General features: G+C 40.8%; 1 protein-coding gene across 4 annotated transcripts in view; it reads right to left on the bottom strand.

Moving 5' to 3' along the window:
- The window catches only part of grid2 (glutamate receptor, ionotropic, delta 2), a 713,868-nt gene that overhangs the window by 195,607 nt on the left and 496,758 nt on the right, over window positions 1-21,503 (bottom strand). For all 4 annotated transcript variants that reach the window (XR_007449482.1, XM_049577883.1, XM_049577882.1 and 1 more), the window contains exons 7-8: window positions 17,380-17,541; window positions 12,417-12,536 (exon numbers count right to left, since the gene is read on the bottom strand). Coding sequence is in view for 3 of the 4 variants with exons in the window: in XM_049577883.1 (XP_049433840.1) it covers window positions 12,417-12,536; window positions 17,380-17,541 (282 nt within the window). In the remaining variant the exon portion in view is untranslated. The remainder of the gene's footprint in view (window positions 1-12,416; window positions 12,537-17,379; window positions 17,542-21,503) is intronic.

Below are 21,503 nucleotides of genomic sequence, written 5' to 3'. Positions count from 1 at the left end.
CCATCTCTCTTTCTGCCTTTTTTTTTTTTTTTTTTACTATGTGACTCATCGGTACCTCCTCTCTAACCTCCCTCTCTTTTCTCATCACCCTCTCCATCTCACCCTGCAGGAGGTTTTTACATAATTGTAATAATCACTTCCAGTGGTGTTGGCCCTCATCTAACCTCCCTAAAATAGCGCTGGCTAACTTGCCCTTTAGAGCTGCATCCTCACTACTTTGTTGTATGATCAGAGGATGCGTGAGAGGCCTCTGCACACTATCTACATACTGTGCGTACAAAATTTCAATTTATTAAACACCTTATTATGCCCATTTGCTTGTTAGCAGCCGTGGCATATTTGATATTATCGGGAGTCTTGATCCGTGTAAAGAAGTCTTATTTAGTATTTTTGCTCTGAGGGAAACTTAAGTGTGCTCACTTTAAAACCAGTACATTTACAGTTTGATTGCAGTTTAAGGAGTTTGCACAGACTCTTTACAGACTTTTATCTTTAAACCAAATGAGGCAAATCCTGCTATGTGTGCATACTACCTGCAATCACTGCAGGTAACTTATTTTAAGCCACACTTGCTGCATTGCTGTAGAAATGGCGATGTTGGTTGGTCAGTCAGTCAATCACTTGGGTCAGGACTGAATTATCTTAACAACTATTTAAATCAGTGGTTCCCAGCTGGTGGGTCACAGTCTAAAAGTGGGTTGGGGGTCCATTCTGAATGGACTGCAAGTGATTCACAAACATGTCAAGTCTGTAAAAACACACTTAATTTCCGTTTTTTATTTTGAAGTGCTGTAGAGTGGGTGAATAATGGACAGCTACTTGACAGAAACAGCAAACTAGCTCGACAGCATGGCCAAATGCAAGTATGACGCTGAGTATATTAAACTGTGTGGACCCTGAACTAATGACTAAGGAGAAATCAGGACCTTGTGGCTGGACCAGTTGGGGCCCACTGTTTAAATGATTGACTTGAATTTTTGCAGAGACATTCATGGTTCTCAGAGGACGTTATCTCATGACTCAAGTGATCCCTGCTTTTTTCACTGATTTCATTTGTGGTTTTGAGTTAAATGTCTTGACAGCTACTGAGGGGAGCCATGACATTTGGTACTGATCTTTCCCCTCAGAATCAATTGGAACATTTCATCTAACATCTAATTTGTTGAGAACTCTAGTGTAAAATCTAAAACAATAGTACTTTCCCATCAGCCTCAGCTTCATTGTCTGTTCAGTGCTAATTAGCAAATGTTGGCTTTGCAATGGCCAAGCCAAGAAATGATATCGACAGCTGACATCTGGAATCCTGTGAGGCTTTTCCATCAGCCCTTTTGGCCAAGCTAAATCAACAAATGCTGCATAGATTTATGTTTCCATCACCAGTTTAAATGTGCCGAGTTGTGCCTGAGATGGACCATTACTGGAGTTGGGTCAAAGTGCACCCGACTGCCTCTGAGTGGGTTGCAGCGGACTCAGGAAGGGTCTATTCGGCATCAAATGGTAGCTTTCTCCTCCTTGTCTGGATCCATTTTGTAATCCCGTCTACATTTTTCAAGCAATAAGTGGTAGAGGCTGAGCAAAATCCATGATATAAGTAGCTGGCTACCAACAAACATCACAAACAGCTAGAAAGAGGGCGCTTTTACATGCCATCAACTCAACACAAGCATGTCATGAAATAAAGACACACCTTTAAGCGAGTAGCCCTACTGTATAGAGATGCAAATCTCTGCTGGGCTGAACTGTCATACCCAGTCAAACCGAGTCAAGCCAAGCCAGCACATGTGTATGGAAAAGGGCTCTTGGTGCACTCCTGCACTGTGAGCAGAGGAAAGTACAGTAACATCTGATAGAGACCAGCAACAGGATATTAGTTTGTGATCCAATAACAGGTGAATGTTTGAGAGGGGATTAAAAAAAACAGCAGGAGGTTGTTACCCATGTGTTTGCCAGAGTAAGACCTGATGTTCTCTCCAAAAAGCCCCAAAAACATAACATGCAAGGCCATCCGTTAAATGCATCTCTTCACAGTTTGTTCAGACATGCAGATTTCCCCCTGAGACTACAACGTCAAAGAAAAGCTCTTTAAAAATAAAACTCATATCCCTCCGTGACGCTAACCATAAAAAATGAAAAGATATTAAAAAAAGGGCAGTTGCATACTGTAAATTCAATAGAGCTGGAACAAGTTAAATAAAAGATTTATCTCCTTGTTCTGGGACAGGCACTCACAAAAATGCACTACTATTCTTGCAAGGAGGAGACAAACTACAGAGAAGCCTGATTGAAATTTTGCATCCTGATCCATAGGTTAATACATGTCTGTGGACGCAGGATATCAATTCTCTGTTACATTTTATGCGAAAAGGAATATCACAGCTTCATGTGTCACTGTGGCTTAGCCTTATCAAAGAAAGAATAATTAACTCTGTTTGGAACTCAGCTGAAATGAGTAATAGCACATTCTCTCTGCATGTATGTGTATTTGCTTAGCTGAGAGAAGAGAAAATCCAGTGTTTCTCTATGTTACACGCTGACAGTCATGCAGGCTGACATTAATTGTCATGCAAAGCCAAAGGGGTTTTCTCAGCATTTCCAAACATGCCAGAAGATGTATGCAAATGTGTATGTGTGCATTGACTTGCATGCATTCCCAAGTGAACTGCAGATATGTGTGTTTGAGTTAGTGGGTGCATTAAGCCACTGCGTTAAAAAAAAAAAAAAAAAAAAAAAAAAAAAAAGTCCTTCAATGGCTCAAAACATGTAATGAAAGAAATGTTTCTTGCATGATGACAAGACTGTGAGGCAGGGTTCAAGGTCACGTGACTCCCTGCAGTCACTTAGCGTAATTCAGCACATACGTATGTCAGATCAGACCGGAGACAATAATTGAAGGTGACCTCAATTTAAGAACGCTGCAGTCTGCAGGCCATTGATTCGTGTAAAGAGGGAGAATATTTCGGCCTCTCTCCCAAAAGACGGAGAATATGTGCTGATGTGAGAGAGAGAAAAGAGAGCACGAGCATGTGTGAGAGCATAAGAGTGTAATGATCGTGACTCTATTATGACCTGTGCTGCCGTTTCTATCTCTTGTACGGGATCTATAAGGATTAGGTCATCTATCTCCTTTCTAGCTGTTTCTCTAGCTCTTCTCTCTGTTTCATTTTACCTTTCTCTTCTTTACCCGGTCCTTAATCTAGCCATGTATCAGTCTTTCTCTGTTCACTCATCACCACCCCCTCCTTATCCTCCCTCTTCTCCCCGTTTAGCCACAACCCCATTTTTTTTATTGTGCTGGTTCTAAAGTATAAATCTGGTGCCATTTTTCCTCTCTGAAGTCATTTTAGATGTCGCAGATAGCTAACGAAGCAATTACACATGGCAGACTTGTCGCCTCTATATAAGAGAGCAGTGGAGCCTGGCGTGCCTGTAGATGTATATATATAGAGAAGTATAGGCTCCCATGTATAGCCACTGGAGGTAATGGAGCAGAAAGCCAATTCTGCCACAGTGTCACATTAATAATAATGCCGATCTGACACGTCTGCCATTATCATTATCACTAGACAACTGTATGCATATGTGAGAGGCATGATGGGGACCAATGTCATGAGAAAGGATTGAGGACTGGAAAAGGCGTAAGCAGATTGGGGGGATTCATAAAATGGCAGACATGATCAGGGAGGGAAAATAGAAGAAAAGATGAAGAGGGAAGGGAGTGGGGGAGAAAAGGAGGTCCTGAGAAGAATAACTTAATTAAAGCAACACTTAGCTTTATGGAAATTTTCCGCTTTTCTTTGTTTAGGTTAAAATGCTATTAATAAGCTGATGGCACACTAAAATGTACGTGAATTCCACCAGAGATAAAAACTCATAATTGTGCCATTCTTATATGGTTCAACGAAAACTCCGACCCATCATTGCATTGAGCTAAAAAGGGACAAGATGGTCGCAGAGTTTCTGCTGGACAGGTATTTTTAGTTTGCCACAAATGTAACATAGACTATAACGTTATATGACAACACAGCAGTTGCTAAGGGTTAGCCTACTGTAGCCTGAGCCTCTGTATTATCTTCTATCTTGTTGCCAGTCACCAGTACTATCTAACGTTAGCGTTTACGTTTTATTATAAAACTCATCAGTCATCACTCACCCCGGATAAGTTTCAAAACTCCGCGGTTACATTTGACTGTGCAGGACAGGTAACGTTATGTTTAGTTTGCTTCTAATATAACATAATAACGTTATATATGATAACACAGCATCCAGTTGCTAATGGCTAACATTAGCCTACTGTAGCGTAGCCTCTGAAACATTAATGTTATCTTCTCTATATACTATACTATACTATACTCTACTCTTCTCTTGGCGCGTTACACTCGCTTTCCTCTTCCGTGTATCTAACGTTACCTTGCCAACGCCTATGTCTATCATAAGCCCTTTTTAGATAGGAATTGTGCAAATTTGCAGGAAAGCCCAATCAGTCTTCTTTCAGCATTGGCAGTATAAAAACAAAATCGGGGAGTGTGGCAAAATGCCATCTACCTACTTTTGTTTATACAGAATGCGCCTTTTTCAGGGCACCGGAGGGCGTGAGCAAGTAACAAAACATGTGGCTCAGCGTGTGACGTAAACAGTGACGTGGGAGGGAGGGAAGCCGCGGCTGGTCAGTCCTTTGGCAATTCTCTCGTTCTTCACCATTCCCGTCATCTGACAGTTAATGGCCTCTTCGTTTGCGAGGGCAAGGAGGGCGCGCAATTCCTTGTCTCCCCAGTTGCTCATCTTTACAGTGTCTGTCAGGTTTGCGTTTCCCTCTTGCTACTAGCTGCTCCTGCTATCAGCTGTTTCCTGTTTATCCACCGCCTGTGGGTCGCACATGTGGTGTCATCAACAGCTGCTCCCACAAGTCATTAACAGCCCCTCCCGTTGCGGAAGGCTGCCTCGGTCTGTTTAAACTAAAAGGATTCAGCCAGTATGACTACCCTACGAGGCGGAAAATTGGGCACCTCGGATCAACTCGCCAATCCGGCTGTGTGTCTAAACGCTCGCAGCTTGCCGGCAAAACGGCCCAACATTCGCGGAAAATCTGGCAGTGTAAAAGGGGCTATAGACGTAATGAGGATGTAACGGAGGAGGGGGAGTAGGCCTTTGGAGGGAGGTAGAGTTGCAGGAGGAGGGGGATGGGACTTTGGAGGGAGGCAGGGGTTGTGGATGTTCAAATTTTTTCTAAGTGCTGTGTGAAATACAAGAAAGGTAAGAGTAGCTTTAAGGTAACAAAAAATAAGCTGATCTTTGTGTCTGTCATTAGTGAGAAAGACGGGGGACACAGAGCAGAGAGGGAGGATTGGAAAGAAGATCAGGTTAAGTGGTATCCTCAACAGAATGTAGACTTAATACCATAATTAAGAAAGTACACATACTGTTAATGGCTTGATCAGGCAGACGCTCACTTTATATCTTAATATACCAGTGGTTGCAACGTGGGTAGGCTCTTCAGGGCCTGTTCTCCATAATTCATCCATAATTGTCTACTGCACACATTGAATGGCTTTCCTATATAAAATACACAGGGTTGCATCCATTATCCATATTTTTCATAACACACATCAGTGTCCTGAAAGTAATCACGTACAAGAGAAATACATTTGACTGAATATGGTATGAAAGTTAATGCACATGGTGCGGGCAGAGAGAGGCAGAGACAGAGAAATTATCTATAATTTATTCAAAAAAATAACCAATGTTAATTTAATTTGGTTCAAGAGTTAGACATGTTTCTCCTAGACAAGGTCACTGTCAGTGTCCCCAACTGTTAGCACACAAAATTACCACAGGGTAAAGGCTAAATAATAGAACGGAGGTTGCTCAAAGGACGGTTTGCAAATGCTAAGGATCAAATATTTAGTAGATGAGACTTCTAACATGTGACCGTGGGGAATTGTTAAATACATGCTAACGTTAAAATGTTGTAACACTGAACAGGACACTTAAATGAACGGATATTTCCCAGAGAATTCCTGCAAGGAAATGTATGACAAAGCTAATATAGTGGCTGCTAAAACGATTAACCCCTCTCTGTGTTTGATTGAAATGCAGCTGCTCCACAATCTATCAAATGGAAAGTGGGGGAAAAAAATGCTGAATGTCCTGTCTTGTGATGGTGGATGTTCCTCTGCCATTATTAACATTTGCAAAATGTCAAACTTGATTTGAGGAAATCATTTGGCTCTTTCTGACAGCTTCCCTGACCAGTGGCTGCTATTTAAAAACACCACTGCACTGCAACATGGAATACATCACCAGCGCCCCAGCTTCCAACCATGTTATTAAATTAAAGTTATTGCTGCTGCTGATTACTTAATGTTGCTAACTGTGATTGCAAGCTGATTCACAAAGTATTACTGTAGTTAATCTAATTTACTGTTTCCGCGATACACCAGGCCTCGGCAAATATGTTTTAATATAGTCAGTATGTTGGCAGATGTGCACAGGTACCGCTGAATAAGAGTGTTATTCATTAACTCAGTTTATGCTGGTTCTACTGAGATTTTGCTTTCCTCTGTTTTGATTGAGACAAAAAGCTGCATTGAAAAGAACATTCACATCAAAGTCAGTTATATTTACCAAAGTAGCAGTACATTGTATGAAAATATTGACAATCTAAAATGACTGTTTATAGCGCAAGTTACATTTTTTTTCATGATGTCATATAGGTATTACGTTACTTCCAAGTATATGTTCAGAGGAAGTATGGCTGTAGCTATGGAGTCAACATGGCTATGACCACGTTGATCCCCTACCCCCACAAAATAAGTTCTAAATATGAAAACTCATTTCCTATCAAACTATTTATCAAGCAAGTACACTATACCAATACCTATGCAATAAATGAAAGCTACTACTGTCTACATACATTCACTGGCCACTTTAGTAGGTTCACCTTGCTAGTACCACGTTGGACCTGGATGCAAAAGGTTGCCTTCAGAATTGCCTTAATTCTTGGTGGCATAGATTCAACAAGGTGCTGGAAACATTCCTCAGAGATTTTGGTCCATATTGACATGATAGCATCACACAGTTGCTGCAGATTTGTTGGCTGCAACATATCCCAAAGGTGCTCTATTGGATTGAGATCTGGTGACTGTGGAGGCCATTGGAGTACAGTGAACTCATCGTCAGGTTCAAGAAACCAGTTTGAGATGATTTGAGCTTTGTGACATGGTGTGTTATCCTGCTGGAAGTAGCCATCAGAAGATGGGCACACTGTGGTCATAAAGGGATTGACACGGTCAGCAACAATACTCAGGTAGGCTGTGGTGTTTAAACCATGCTCAGTTGGTACTAAGGGGCCCAAAGTGAGCCAAGAAAATATCCCCCACACCATTACACCACCACCAGCAGCCTGAACTGTTGATACAAGGCAGGATGGATCCATGCTTTCATGCTGTTTACACCAAATTCTGACCCTACCATCTGAATGTGGCAGCAGAAATCCAGACTCATCAGACCAGGCAATGTTTTTCCAATCTTCTATTGTCCAGTTTTGGTGAGCCTGTGTGAACTGTAGCCTCAGTTTCCTGTTGTTAGCTGACAGGAGTGGCACCTGGTGTGGTCTTCTGCTGCTGTAGCCCATCTGCTTCAAGGTTCAACATGTTGTTGGTTCAGAGATGGTCTTCTGCAGATCTTGGTTGTAACCAGTGGTTATTTGAGTGACTGTTGCCTTTCTATCATCTTGAACCAGTCTGGCCATTCTCCTCTGACCTCTGGCATCAACAAGGCATTTTCACCCAGAGAACTGCTGCTCACGGGATATTTTCTCTTTTTCACTCGCTATCACTATCATTTGATAGTATAGCTAAAGATATGAAGAAAGGGGACAGAGGGAACGACATGCAGCAAAGGCCTACATGAGGCGCACACTACATGGGGGGATGTGTCCCTGCAATATTTACTATAATTATAATAAGCACCACAGCCTAGTGGACCATGATATCTGTATACATTATAATATAAAGCCATCTTCACTTAAGCAGAGAATTAAGTACTGTCACTCATGCCATCATTAAATAAGGCAAGACGTTAACCTGGGGTGAGAGAGACGAGGTTGCTTTTCATAATAATCAATTTACATTAATGTCTTTATTCACCTTTTACCTGTCTTGACATACAGACGAGAAGAGACGAAATACTTTAACTCTTGTCCTTGTCCATTGCAAAAATGAAATGGGTCTGAATTGATATTGATATTGTACTTAGCACACACATCACCCTCACAGTTACAAATGTGAACGTGGGAATGCCGGTGATGGAACACTTGGACGACATGAGATGTTGCCATTTTATTTCCACTGCTGCTATCCCGGGGTTTCAATTTCCTTTTAGCTTTTACATTTGTACACACACTGGGTCAGGTTGGGCTTTCATTGGCTTTCCTTCTTGATGATGGGGTGGTCAGAGCCATTTTCACTAACCTTTTCTCCAGCCTGACATATATCTGCCATGCTTTTATTACAGGTTAGATGGTCTGTATGAACACCATTTTAGAGGGCTACATCATTCAGAAAGGCACGATTCAGCTACGAGAGAAAGTTAATATGCAGGCACTCTGAGAGGAATATTAGCCTCTCTTCAGTCATTTGATTCCATGTTTGAATTTAATTGAATCCCAATGACAGACCAACAAATGTTCAGCGTATTAAGGGAGACTGTGGCAGGAATACTGTATAACAAGTGCCTTAATTCCCTCAGAAGTAATTATGCTCTCTGATTAGGGAATTGTGCCTAAATGTAATTATGCTGTGCTTTAAAGATTAATTTTGTCTGTGATGGCGTGCTGCGTTATGTTGGTGTCTCACCACATTATCCATAATCACAGCTCCCTATCTCAACTGCTATCTGAAAAGAGATCCCTCCGGTATGGAAGACAGACACTGTGTGTGTGTGTGTGTGTGTGTGTGTGTGTGTGTGTGTGTGTGTGTGTGTAATATCCCTCTGGCCAATGGAATCTTACGAGGGATTAAACATTGCAAGTCTGGGTGTCGTATGTTAACCCTGCTGTTTTCACACCTACATGCATAATCCACTAAAATTGAGTGGACTGTGACATCAGCGGGGTTTTTTTCTGATCCCAGAGCATCAGGAGTGTTAAAAAAATGCTTATCCAAGCATAAATGCAGTGTATGCTGAGCATTACAACATAAATTTAGAAATCAGCTGTCCTTAAGAGTCACTGAATATATTTTCATAAAAAATAGCAGACTGGCAGACTCATATGCGCCCCATGCCTGCACATGAACACAGCTACTGTAATGGCTGTCTCAACATACCACAGTTCCTAGGCCACTTAGCTTTTGAGGTGTCTTGGTTCTGACCACAGGATTCACATGAGGCAGGGAACAAGTTGAGTGAGAATACAAAAACAAAAACAAAAAAAACAAAAAAACAGCAGGCCAGGTCCTTCAAAAATTATATCTTATATGGTCCACTACCGATTTGATGTCCTATTTCTATATTTTCTGACGTATTACCTGTTATATACTTAAACACTGCATAACACGATCAAATACATGTTACGATCCAAATCAACACAAACTTCACATAGCTTTTTGTCCACAGTCTTCTACTGCCATATGCACTACACTGCCTTATCACACCACACCTAGTGTAAATAACTTGTGCCTGTATTCCAACACATAAATAAAGTAAATATAAACATAAACTTAGTATAGTCCACTATCTCACACTATTCAGAATATACAGAAACTGTTGTGTAAACGTAAAATCGTCAGAACCTATATAATCTGTCATATTAACACAGATATTATTACCAAATATTAATATGTGCTTAAGTGGCTCTTAGAGCTAGGCTTGGGATCTATTTTTTCATATCTTCATACCCTCCTGACTTTTCACCAGAGTATAAGATATGTGACAGTGTTTGTGTAAGAGGAAAAACTGAATGCAAAAGTTTGCTTCATTCCACAAGCTCAAATATCAAGAAAGGAAATATTCTCATGTCTATTTTCCTTATTAAACAGGAAAATATAGTGGTACACCTTCTGAATTCAAGTTTCTCTCTTTCACCGAACTAAAGCTAGTTTAACTGCCTCGGTGACTTGTCATAAAAAATAATTCAAACTCAACAGAAACAAAAAAAAAACCCTTGTCTTTCCATTGTTCCAAGTATCACTAACTATGGTGTAGTGGAAAAAAACTTGCTAAAAAAAAAAAAAAGCTCAATCTACACGCTGTCTCTTTCGGACATTTCTGGCCATGTTTACTAGTCCTGTGACGTAATACCCGCCATCTTAGTCACCATCTTTCTCAGTTCAGCTGCCTGTTCCACCAGTAGAGACTGACCTCTGATGGCACGTGCAGTGCACTACAACACATTACCTCAATACAGCATCTCCATATCAGTTTAATAGAAGAAGGGGCGTCTGTATTTTTGATGCTACTGAAAATCATACCTTCTGTATTTCTGAATAACCTGGTATACTGTGATATCTTAAAGGTCCAGTGTGTAGGATTAAGTGGCATCTAGCGATGAGGATGCAGAACTGAAACTTCCCCCATGTACTATGTGTGTAAAAGAAGTGTGGTGGCCATTGTGAAAATGTAAATGGCCCTATCTAGCGCCAGAGTTTGGTTTGTCCATTCAGGGCTACTGTAGAACAACTTTAAGAACTCTGTGGGAGAAGACCCGTTCCGTATGTTGATACAAATGATTCATTCTAAGGTAAGAAAACACAATGGCTGTGTCCGAAGTCACTCACTACTCACTACATAGTCCACTGTATAGTGAGTTCGCCATTTTGTAGAGCTGTCCAAATGTATAGTGGGAATTATTATTAAACCCTATATAGTGGACTTAATGTATCCAACAATGCACCATAAAAAGTAGTGTACAACTGATGGTCACTTAGCAAGCAGTATATCTCATCCTAAATTGTGCCAAAGGAATGGACGGACATCAAGACGGACAAGAGGAGAGAGCAGCTTGATTAAAACCTGCTGTACGTGTTTAACATATAATGACATGCTGAAGATTGTTTTACCAGTTTCCTTGTCATGTAATCAAGTGTCAATTTAATGTGAAGTGGTCGGTCCCTGAAGAGATAAATTAATTAATAAATTGGCAATTGATTTTCTCTAGTGCTTCGCAGTTACTGTACAGAGTAGGGCTAATGACGCTAGCTAACAGGTTGCTACTCACTCTGATTTGTGTCGTAACGGCATAATGCACAACATATATTAAATTCACAAGTTATTACATGAGTGACTGGTAAAACAAACTTCAACACAACAAAGGTTAAATGGAAAATTACTTTCATTATTGGGACAGGTAGCAATCGTGCTGTGCTCTCTCCTCTTGTCTGTCTGCCAGTGTTTAATGTGAGCGGAGCAACACATCTCACAACACAACACAAACGGCCACAAAGTACTTTGTGATGTTTTTCATTTGGGAAAATAGGTGTAATTTCATGTTTTTATCACATATATGCACGTCATGGTTCACCAGCTGACGTTGATATGCCATGTTTTAATTGTGCGACAGCAATGACGTAATTAACGACGCTGGGAAAATAACCTGAGCAGTTTCCAGAAGTGTTTTTTCATATTGCAAATGAGCTCATTATGTAGTGCTCTACATGGAACTCCTTATATAGTGAGTAGGGAGCAGTGAATGAGTGAATTTCAGGTTATTACTCATAAATATCACTGCTCCTAAATCCTACACACTGGACCTTTTACAACGCCCAAGCATACACACAGCCATTAACACACACGCACACACGTACGCACGTATGCTCACACACACTCAATCAAAGAACAGTGTTATGAATATGTGTGTGCGTGCCTGTGAGGGGAAGGGATGTCTTTCAGGAGGCCTGTCAAAATCCATTATGCATGTGTCGTTACCAAATACCACTTGAAAATGCTTCTAATTAATCCAATTAACACCAGGCTTTACTGAAGGGGAGGTGAGTCGCTGGGCTGATGCAGCATCTTACTGATGCACAGGAAAAATATTAAAAAAGAACATGCACCCAGACACAGGAGGATAAAGACGAGTGTTATAAATTCAAAGAGATAAAAATGTATAGGTGCACCTTAACTGCTTCTTCTTCACGTTTGCTCTGCCACATTTATATTTAAAAAAAAAAAAAAATACAGTAAAATCCAGAAGTACATACAGAGAGGTAGCAGGGCTGTATTCTGCTACACAGGGGTGAGAGCTACAAGGAGAGAGATGCCTGAATAAATATGAGATGAAAATAATGTGGAGAGCAGGTGCAGAGGAATTTCCTGGCAAATCCAGGAATTATGTAAATCCAGTCCACGCGTTAGAGCAGAAATGATTCCCCCCTCACCCACAGTGGTGTACCACAAGCAGGGGCTCTGTTTTAACTACTTACCCTGCTGACTCCTCGTCCCCTGTCTTCTCCGTAATTTGTCCCCAGGATTTCAAAGAAGATGTTGGGGTTGGTGCCGTTGTCGGTGAACTCCAGGAAACTGGTGAGGCCGCTCACTCCGAACTGTGGGGACAAAATTGAATGTTTTCATTTGACTTCTGATTTATTTCAAGACAACTGTTGCTTGGTAAAACTGATCATTGGATTGTGATCATCACAGCCTTTATTGTGGTCATGATCTTTATCACTTTAATCCTGTCAGTTCTCATTAATGGTGCAATATTCTTTTGGCTGTAAGAGACCTCATCAATAATTCTCCCTGTGAAATTTGACATTGAATTTCGTTTTTTATCCTCGCAAAAGATCAGATATGATAACTGCTCACAGTGAAGCAGAGACATGAATCATCAGGCCGTCCCTAATGAAATGATTATATCTCATCAGTAAGTGCAGGTACTGAATGGGAAAATGTGTTTTGTTGTAACAGAATAAAATATGTGTGATTCTGTGTGTGTGTGATTCATGTGTGCGTACTATTTGCGTGTCCAAGACAGGAAAGATTTACGGAGTACATTTTGCCCTTGGCGGAAAATTCTACTTTTGATTTGTTGCAACGTTTTTAAAAACTAAGCAGTCCACAGCACGCAGAGGTGTGTGTAATAAGGCTGATGAAAGAATACTGTGTTTGGGCTTTGCACTAGGGGGGTAAAATGTCCTGTGTGGAGAGGTAGATTAACTCACAACCACACACACACACACACACACACACGCAAATACACGTGTGGTGTCAGTCCCCAACCTTTGCCTTGCCTCCCGGTAGTGTGACCTGTCAGTGAAAGTGACACTGTGCATGCTTCAGGGGAGGAGAGGTGTTATACTCCTTTATATGATTCATGCTCTGTGTGCGTCTGTAGGTGTGTGTATGTGCTTGCTGCTGTGTGTATGAAACACGGATTGTGCCATTCATGTGGTTTGGGTTATGATGCAAGCATGAATGTACACGCGCAAAAGGTGTCAATGCCTAATCACATGAACACTTGCATAGACACCCACACCGCCATCTCATGTGATTACACTTCTTCATAGGATTTACTTGCATCTTATCCTCACCTGTCACATTATATCCATTCAAACACGGTGTGTAGGTGTTCAAACACACACATGCATCTGAGTGTAGGTTTGTGCCATTATGCAATACCATGCTATTGACAAGCCAACTACAGGGGATGCCAGGCAACCTTCACAAAAGCTATGTTCATGTTGTTTTTATCATGGGAGTGACACATATCTACACTCTGCTACAAATGCTAGCAACATGATGAGGTACTGAGCTTGTATTTCGTGCTGAGCTCTGCACGTTTGCAGTTTTTTTTCTGGTTGCCAAAAGCTGAAAATTCAACTTTGGGTTAGGGCTGGGTGTTATGGACAAAAATCTTGGTATTTTCAGGCTGACTGGCGATAAACAATATAGATCATGATATTTTCTATGCGACGGGTGACGTGTTTTCAGTTGCAAGTCAAAGCCACATTTGAGATGTCACAAGCACTTTTATAAAAACAGACTGTGATCAAAATCAAATGCAAAGACAGGGATTTTTCCTTGTTTGAAAATATACAGCTGCACAACATGTAAATGAAAAATTATATAAAATAAATAGCAGGGCTGTACGTTAACTCTTTACAGGCAGCACTGGAGCTACAGAGGTTTAAAGGTTTGCAACACAGGATGCAAAACTATAAGGCATATAAATGTATCAATAGACCTAAATCCATTGTAGTTGGGAACGATTAAAAATCTTTGTGGGGGGAGTTAAAAAGCTGCTCGTCACCGTCACTTTTTTCCAAACTGTCCAATCACAGTGGAGGAGGGGCGGGACAATAGCCTAGACCACAAAGACCAACTGTTACATCTCTGAACGGAGTAGGAATAAATACTGAACCCACGTAGACTAGCAAGTCCGTCCTCTCTCCCTTCGTGCTTCAGCCTCCCCTTCATCCAGAGCAAGCACTCCTCGTCATATCGACATTTTTAATTTCACAGATACTCTGTATCATAGCAACAAAACACTACCAAATCCTCTCAGCTGAAAAAACACTTGTTCTGCATTTAACAGACATTTTATTTGTTTTAAAACTGTCATCTTTGCTATTTAAAAAGCAAAAATATATCTAACAATAGCCTAACAATAAAGCTTATTTAGGAAGGGTTAGTAAATGTCAACAACAAATACCACATATTGTACTATTGAGACACCTTTAATCACTGCAGAGGAAATTCCCTCTCCGTGACAGCCCTCGTCTAAGATGTGTGTAGGTGTTGATGTGTATAGAAATAAGAGATGTATCATATCATTCATGATATAGCTCATACAGGATGTTAATGCGCCATTTGGTTAATCATTCATTGACACATCGGTATGCTGTTACCATATTCAATTATTATATTCCCCTGGGTCAATCACACACACACACACACACACACACACACACACCCCCTCACCCTCAATAAAATGCACGTCATTTGCTATTTTGCTTCCTTGCAAACTGGGCAGGGGTGAACTCTGCTCGGATACTGTTCATTGCCTTTCGTAATTATTTAGTTAATTAATGTTGGCAGCTTCACAACAATTATCTTTCTTTTAATTGCACCTGATACAAAGAACATGCCACTGGCCCCGTGGGACTGAATAAAAACCTGAGACATAAATAAACAGTACGACTCCACCAGCGTTTTCTTTTTAATGTTTAAAAGCTGCTTAAAGATAAGATGAAAGTGAACAAGCCTGGTTTTATATAGAAAGCAATAATAAGTTAAGCTCAGGCTTTGAAACAGCCTCATGGGCACTGGCTGGAGATCTTGGGCTGCATCACGGGACTTGCTGTGCCTTAAAGGGATCGATAAAATTTTAAAATGAGTCCTAAACCTAACTGCTTGAGTCAGTGAGACTCAGAGGTGTATATATATACAGCAGCCAATGACAGGGTAGTGACTGACATGAAGTCTACTAGCAGCTCCAACACAGCACACACTGCAGACTCTGGGGATCAGTGTAACAGCAATTTCACCTGCTGCATTTCCCACTCTGAATTTGTCAATGAACACCAAACAACAACATCAATAGAGCTCCTCATCAACAGCTGCAAATTAGTATTTATCATTACCATAATGGCCCCACATACCAAAACGCTGATTAAACACACAGGCACGCACAGTAAGTAAAGCACACTGCTGATACACTGTAAAATGGAACTGATGCCAGGCTGCTGAACTCAACTCTATTACTGCTTAGGGCTCTTTAACACAGCTTTTTTTTTTTGAGACAGCCATCAGGGTTGGTTTAACAGCCGGGGCTGGCTGATGAAAGTGTTGCCAAACCCCAGCCTGATCTCAAGGTGAAATGCAGAGATAGATATGAAAGCCATTGCGCCGCATTTATTATTGTCTGACACTAATCCTAAATTAGCATTTCACTTGGCTTCATCATTCAGTCAAACTGCCATCCCTGGAGTAGTTTTTTATTGATATCAAAACAGAGGGCATTGATCCAATTGGATTTAACAGTGATGAAAGTGTTGCCAAACCCCAGCCTAAACTCAAGGTGAAATGCAGAGATTCATAAAATCACAGCTGCGGGATGAAATCCTCTATCTCCCAAAAGTCAACTGTTGAGGAACTGAGCAAAACTTGCTGATTGATGCATGTGCTTTTTTTTTTTTTTCAAGGTATGCAATCCTTTGAATTCACGAGCACTTGGGTCATGAAGTCTACTGAGCTCAGACAGGAACTTGGAAACTTTCAGTGGAAGTAATGAACAAAAATTGGATTTCCATGTGATAAGAACAATATAAAAAAACCCCGCAAGACTTATTTAAAGCCTCCTCCATGTCATTCGTCATCCCTGGAGGGGGTTTTAGTTATACCAAGCAATGACACTGTATAAATGAATTTAGCAGTGACTGCATCTTGCTGTTTCAACTAGAGTGTCTCAGCCGAGGAACAATAGTGCCTGCTCTCAAAAATTTCATGTAATGAGCACATTGTCTTGAAATGCAAATACATACTCACTAAATGAAAAGTGCCAGGAATGGGTTTTTTTCCCCGCTGCTAAAAGATACACGAGACACATCTAAAAATAGTTTGAAATATGAAATTGAACTTGCATGTCGTAGTTGGGTTAAGGGATGAGTATACACTTTTGTTCTTTCAACTGTAGTAATCAAGCCTCAGCTCCAAACTCACACAAAGATGTTTTCTGCTTTGAGTAAAGGCTTCTTTTTTGGCAGGTATAGCTACAATACTTTTAGGAATAACTTTTTTTTGAGGCAAAGTCTTTATGAGCCATTTTCAAACTGGCACGCACTCACCTACAAGCACCACACAGCGGTAGGGCACCGCAGGAGGCTGATGAAACAGATGGACCGTCCACAAACTGATATTAGAGTCAAGTGACTCCAGGTCATTGAATTATCCACAATAAATATAAATCAGGGAATTATCTGTCAGTGTACAGTGTAAATCAGGTTGTAACGATTGGCTGAAAGTGTAAAGAATTACAGACATTCTAATGATAGAAAACTACTGCTGAACATGCTGCTCTACCTTTTCAGGATGCTTTCTGAACGTATTTTAATATGCAAGTGCTTGCGTCACCATATGTGACCATGCACCCATACACACGTGGATAATTTCAGTGATGAGACCTTTGTAAATCATATCATAGTGTAGATTTGGAGGTACATAGCAAAGCTAAATAGAACTCAGGAAGCCTGCCTCTTGGAACAGGCACTGGCTTACCTCTGTGCCTGCATATGTATGTGTGTGTGTGTGTGTGTGTGTGTGTGGTGTGTGGGTGGGTGTGCGCCAGAGCGACCAAGTATGCATTCTTGCATACCTACCGTAGTTGAAAAACCCTTCCTGCAAGACTTGAGGGGAACAGTGTGTGTGTATTTGTCTGCATCCCCATACCTTTTTGACAGTATCCAGCATGCTCTTGCCTCCCTGCCACGGTTTGGAGTTCTTCCTGATGCAGCTCAGACTGGCCATGCTGTGCCACTTCCTATCCTCCAGCTTTCTGTGGAAGGTGTTGGCCAGAAGCAACACAGTATCATAGATGTAGCGGTTGGTGATCTATAGAGACAGACATGGCAGGGAGAAAATCAGAGAGGCATACAGACAGAAGGGAAATGGCAGAGTAATGCAGACATTTTGCTTTTGCTGAAGATGCACTGCTGGGGACTTGCTCACGTTGCTTTAATACAATTGCACGTGCTTCAGTTTTGGAGTTTAGATCTGTTTTCAGATAAGGACCTGCAGATATTAGCAGTAAGAAGCAAAAAACGGCGCAAGCTCTTTCATGCTGAAATACTATCAAAGCTAAATTTCTTTAACCTGCATTCATATCCATCCGCCCTTTGATCAAAAAGGGAAAAAAACTGTAGCTTTGCAGCTTCCCTCCTCCCTTTCTCTACCTGTCTGTCAGGATGCAGCATGTTTCCTGCACCTACAGTGCAAAACATCAGTATTTTCATCCGAAACATTGCTCACTTTTGGTTCAAATTCACACATGTGCACTCATACCTACAGACACATGCTCACCTAGCAGAAAAGCTTTAAGGATAAGATTAATTAAAATGTATTGATAGGTCCTTGGCACCACCGAATAAGATACAAGGAGAGGAGTTTATTCAGTCTGTGATCTATTGTTATGTGATTTACCGAGCCACCTGTCTCTGTGTTAATGAGAATATAATAAACACACCGACTACGACAGACATGACTCTACACACACACACACACACACACACACACACACACACACACTCAAAATCAGACATGCAGGTGAGGCGTATCTACTCACATTAACACACATACACAATACAGTGCTATAGAAGCAAAAGCCGTGAGCTCAATGACAATGACTTTCATACATCGAAAAGAAGCTGGCCCTACACATTCCTTTTTTGACACATACTGTATGCTTACATACACACACACACACACACACATTAGATTTAACAGTTTTAGAATATGAATATGAATTCAAGAATTTCTACCTACAAGCTAATTAATGATGAAGGTCACTCTGCATCTTCGCCATAAAAGCATTTATATTTGCTTCATTCCAATTCAGCCCAAACCTGATTTCTTTAATAACCTCCAGAGAATAATAATAACTTAATAACTTTTAGAATAAATAATGAAGGTAAAATGGCTTCATTATATTGTTAAAGAAGGTTAAATGTTAAAGAAAATATTTCAGTGCATTTCAGACTGAATAGTGCCATTTCAATGCAAATAGCATGCTGCAAATGCAAATGTACAACAACAATGAAATTATTCATTAAATAATGTCCTAAAATATATATATTTTTTCTTTTACTTGTAGTGCTGTTTATAAGTCTAGATTGTTTTGATGTGAGCTGCTGAGTATTGGAGATGATAGCCATAGAGGTGTCTCCCTTCTCTTAAATATAATGGGACTAGATGACACTCGACTTGCGGTGCTTGAAACACCCAAAAAAATAAAATAAATAAAAACGTGGAAAAACTCAGCAGCAATGTCTCTTTCCAGAAATCATGACCTGGTTACTCAAGATAATCCACAGATCTTGTTTCATGTACGAACTTCTTCCTCTCTGCAGAACTTTACCCTCCATCTGTTTCACCACATAGAAGGAAGAGTGCATCTACTGCTAGCTCACCTGTTACCACTGAGCTAGCTAACGTTACAGCTCTGCCAAGGAGGACACCATTACTGTTTACATATCGTGCTGTCACGGGCACGAGCCCTTGTCCATGAGTAGATGCATGCGCGGTAATATGGTTGGCAGGTGTAGTTTGGTAGAGAGAAAATAGTTCCTACGACCGGGTCATGATCTCTGGAAAGAGACATTGCTGTTGAGTTTTTCAAATGTATTTTTTGGTGCTCTTAGCACCCCAAGCCGAGTGCCATCTAGTTCCATTATATTCAAGAGAAGGCAGACGTATCTATGGTTGATCCCTCCAACACTCGTTAACTCACAACAAAATAATCTGAATTGATATATGGCACCACAGGAAATAGGAAGAATATGCAATTTTGATGTTTGGAGTGTACTGTCCCTTTAAATCTTCATTAATAGTGTTAGAAACATTTATGTATCAATTTTCTTCTGACACTTAACTGAAATAAAGTCGTGATCAGAGTATGAAAAGCCCTGTAGTCAAACCTTGAAGTCACTTCAGCCTCCTGTATGTCACATGTTTTTTTCACGTTCATTTTGGCCATTTCATCCTGCGCTGGTTATGTGGAACAGTGAACTATGAAGCAGATGTTACACAGTATTTACAAAGCTTAAAACTAATTTCAATGTTCTAGTTAAGGTCACGAGATTGACCCTCCACACCCACTCCACTCAATCACACCCAACCTCAATTTCCTCTCAAGGCCATTTTCCTTTCATTGCCATTCCCCTTTCTTTCAATCTTTTCATCTTATTTCCTACATTTCCACTCTTCCTTCTGAGTTCTCCAATTTGACGTCTTCTCTCTCTGAGTGTGTGCTGTTCTATTTTTCTTCTGCTTCAGTCTGCCTTTCCTGTCCCGTCAAACTAATAAGAGGGCAGGAGTGGTCAAAGGCCTTAAACTGAACAACCTGTGCCACATGGTGTAAAATAAATCCATGTAAACAAGGTTATTACTTTTTTTTTATAATTCACACCAGGTGATTATTCTAATCAAGATACTGTGTTTTGCCAATGACCCCCACTTACCATGGAGCCAAAATGCAATACATCATTAATTAGTGGAGTCAAAGGTCTGACTCCAAAGGTTAAGGACTCCTATAAGGTATACTATGCAGGGTTGTGTGTTAGTGTTCACTCTGGTTTTGCATTTCACCTCACTATATACGCATTTATTTCGGTGCTGTGTCTCCTGGATGCCTATGGTCTGGCACCTAGTCGCTACCTTTTTATAAAGCCATCACCTCACCTGATCGCTGTTGAGGTACATGCCCATAAACATCACAAAACCAGGAAATAGGAAGTGAATAAGAAAATACAGACACGGCCACACACTTCTAGCAGGTCATAAGTGATGATTGGGATTACTTCTGTATGAGTCTATTTTATACCTTTAAGAATAAGAAACTTTGGATTTTTCTTCAAACAGCAGAGATGTAGACTCAAACAGCTGAATTTCATTCCAGCCTACAAGATTAATTCAATACACGTACAGCACACTCAACTATGTCTGAGCACTGTATTGCCTGTTCAGTCCTTCACTCTCCTTCCAGCATGCTATTCTAAAATGTAAGGGAACCAAGTGGGAACATGGCCATGTCAAGGTTTTCCATTAAATTTACACGAGCAATGATAAGATGACAAAATATATGCTCCTTGTTACTTGTCAGATAGTTTACTGACAGACAGGCAGGACAAAAGAAAAACTGCGGTGTCGAGTTTATCTTACGTCAAAACTTTTTCTCTCACTTTCCCCTCGATGTGTCTCTGCTCTCACAGTTTTGTCTTTCACTTGCTGTCTTCGTCCGTCTATCATTCCATCTCACCGTCTCTGTGCCTATTGCTTTTTCTCTGAAAATTAAACTGACAATCTACTGCTCTATGGGGAGCTTGAATGATCAGTAGGTTTTGCACTCCAAGCGAGCATTATGTGTGTGTGTGTGTGTGTGTGTGTGTGTGTGTTTGTGTGGTCAGCCTGAGTTGATGTGCTTCAGTGCAGTGTGAAATTGGGCTTCTGGGCCACTCTCTGACCGCTGAGCTGATCTGCTTCCTCTCTTTCTCTCTTTCTCTCCCATCCCTTGTTTCCTCTCTCTCAAATTCAACCACTCACCCACCTATTCACTTACTCACCCACGCACACACACATAGGATGTCAAACTGAACATGTGTACAGGATGTTTTAACTGTGCATGCACGATGGTTTTTTACTCTCACTCCCGTTGTCGGATACAGAAAAAACACATTGTCCTTGACTGAAATCACATGCACACTCTCGGCCCTCTGCAGCAGAGTGAACACATACAACTGGCATCTCCCCAACAAATAATGAATCGTCGGAAGGGCTTGATCCTTGATGACAGCTATTTA

The sequence above is a fragment of the Epinephelus fuscoguttatus genome, linkage group LG6 (genome assembly GCF_011397635.1).
Source record: "Epinephelus fuscoguttatus linkage group LG6, E.fuscoguttatus.final_Chr_v1".
NCBI classification, from domain to species: Eukaryota; Metazoa; Chordata; class Actinopteri; order Perciformes; family Serranidae; genus Epinephelus; species Epinephelus fuscoguttatus.
Note: the sequence above shows the minus strand (reverse complement) of the source record. Positions and strands in the feature narration are given on the sequence as shown.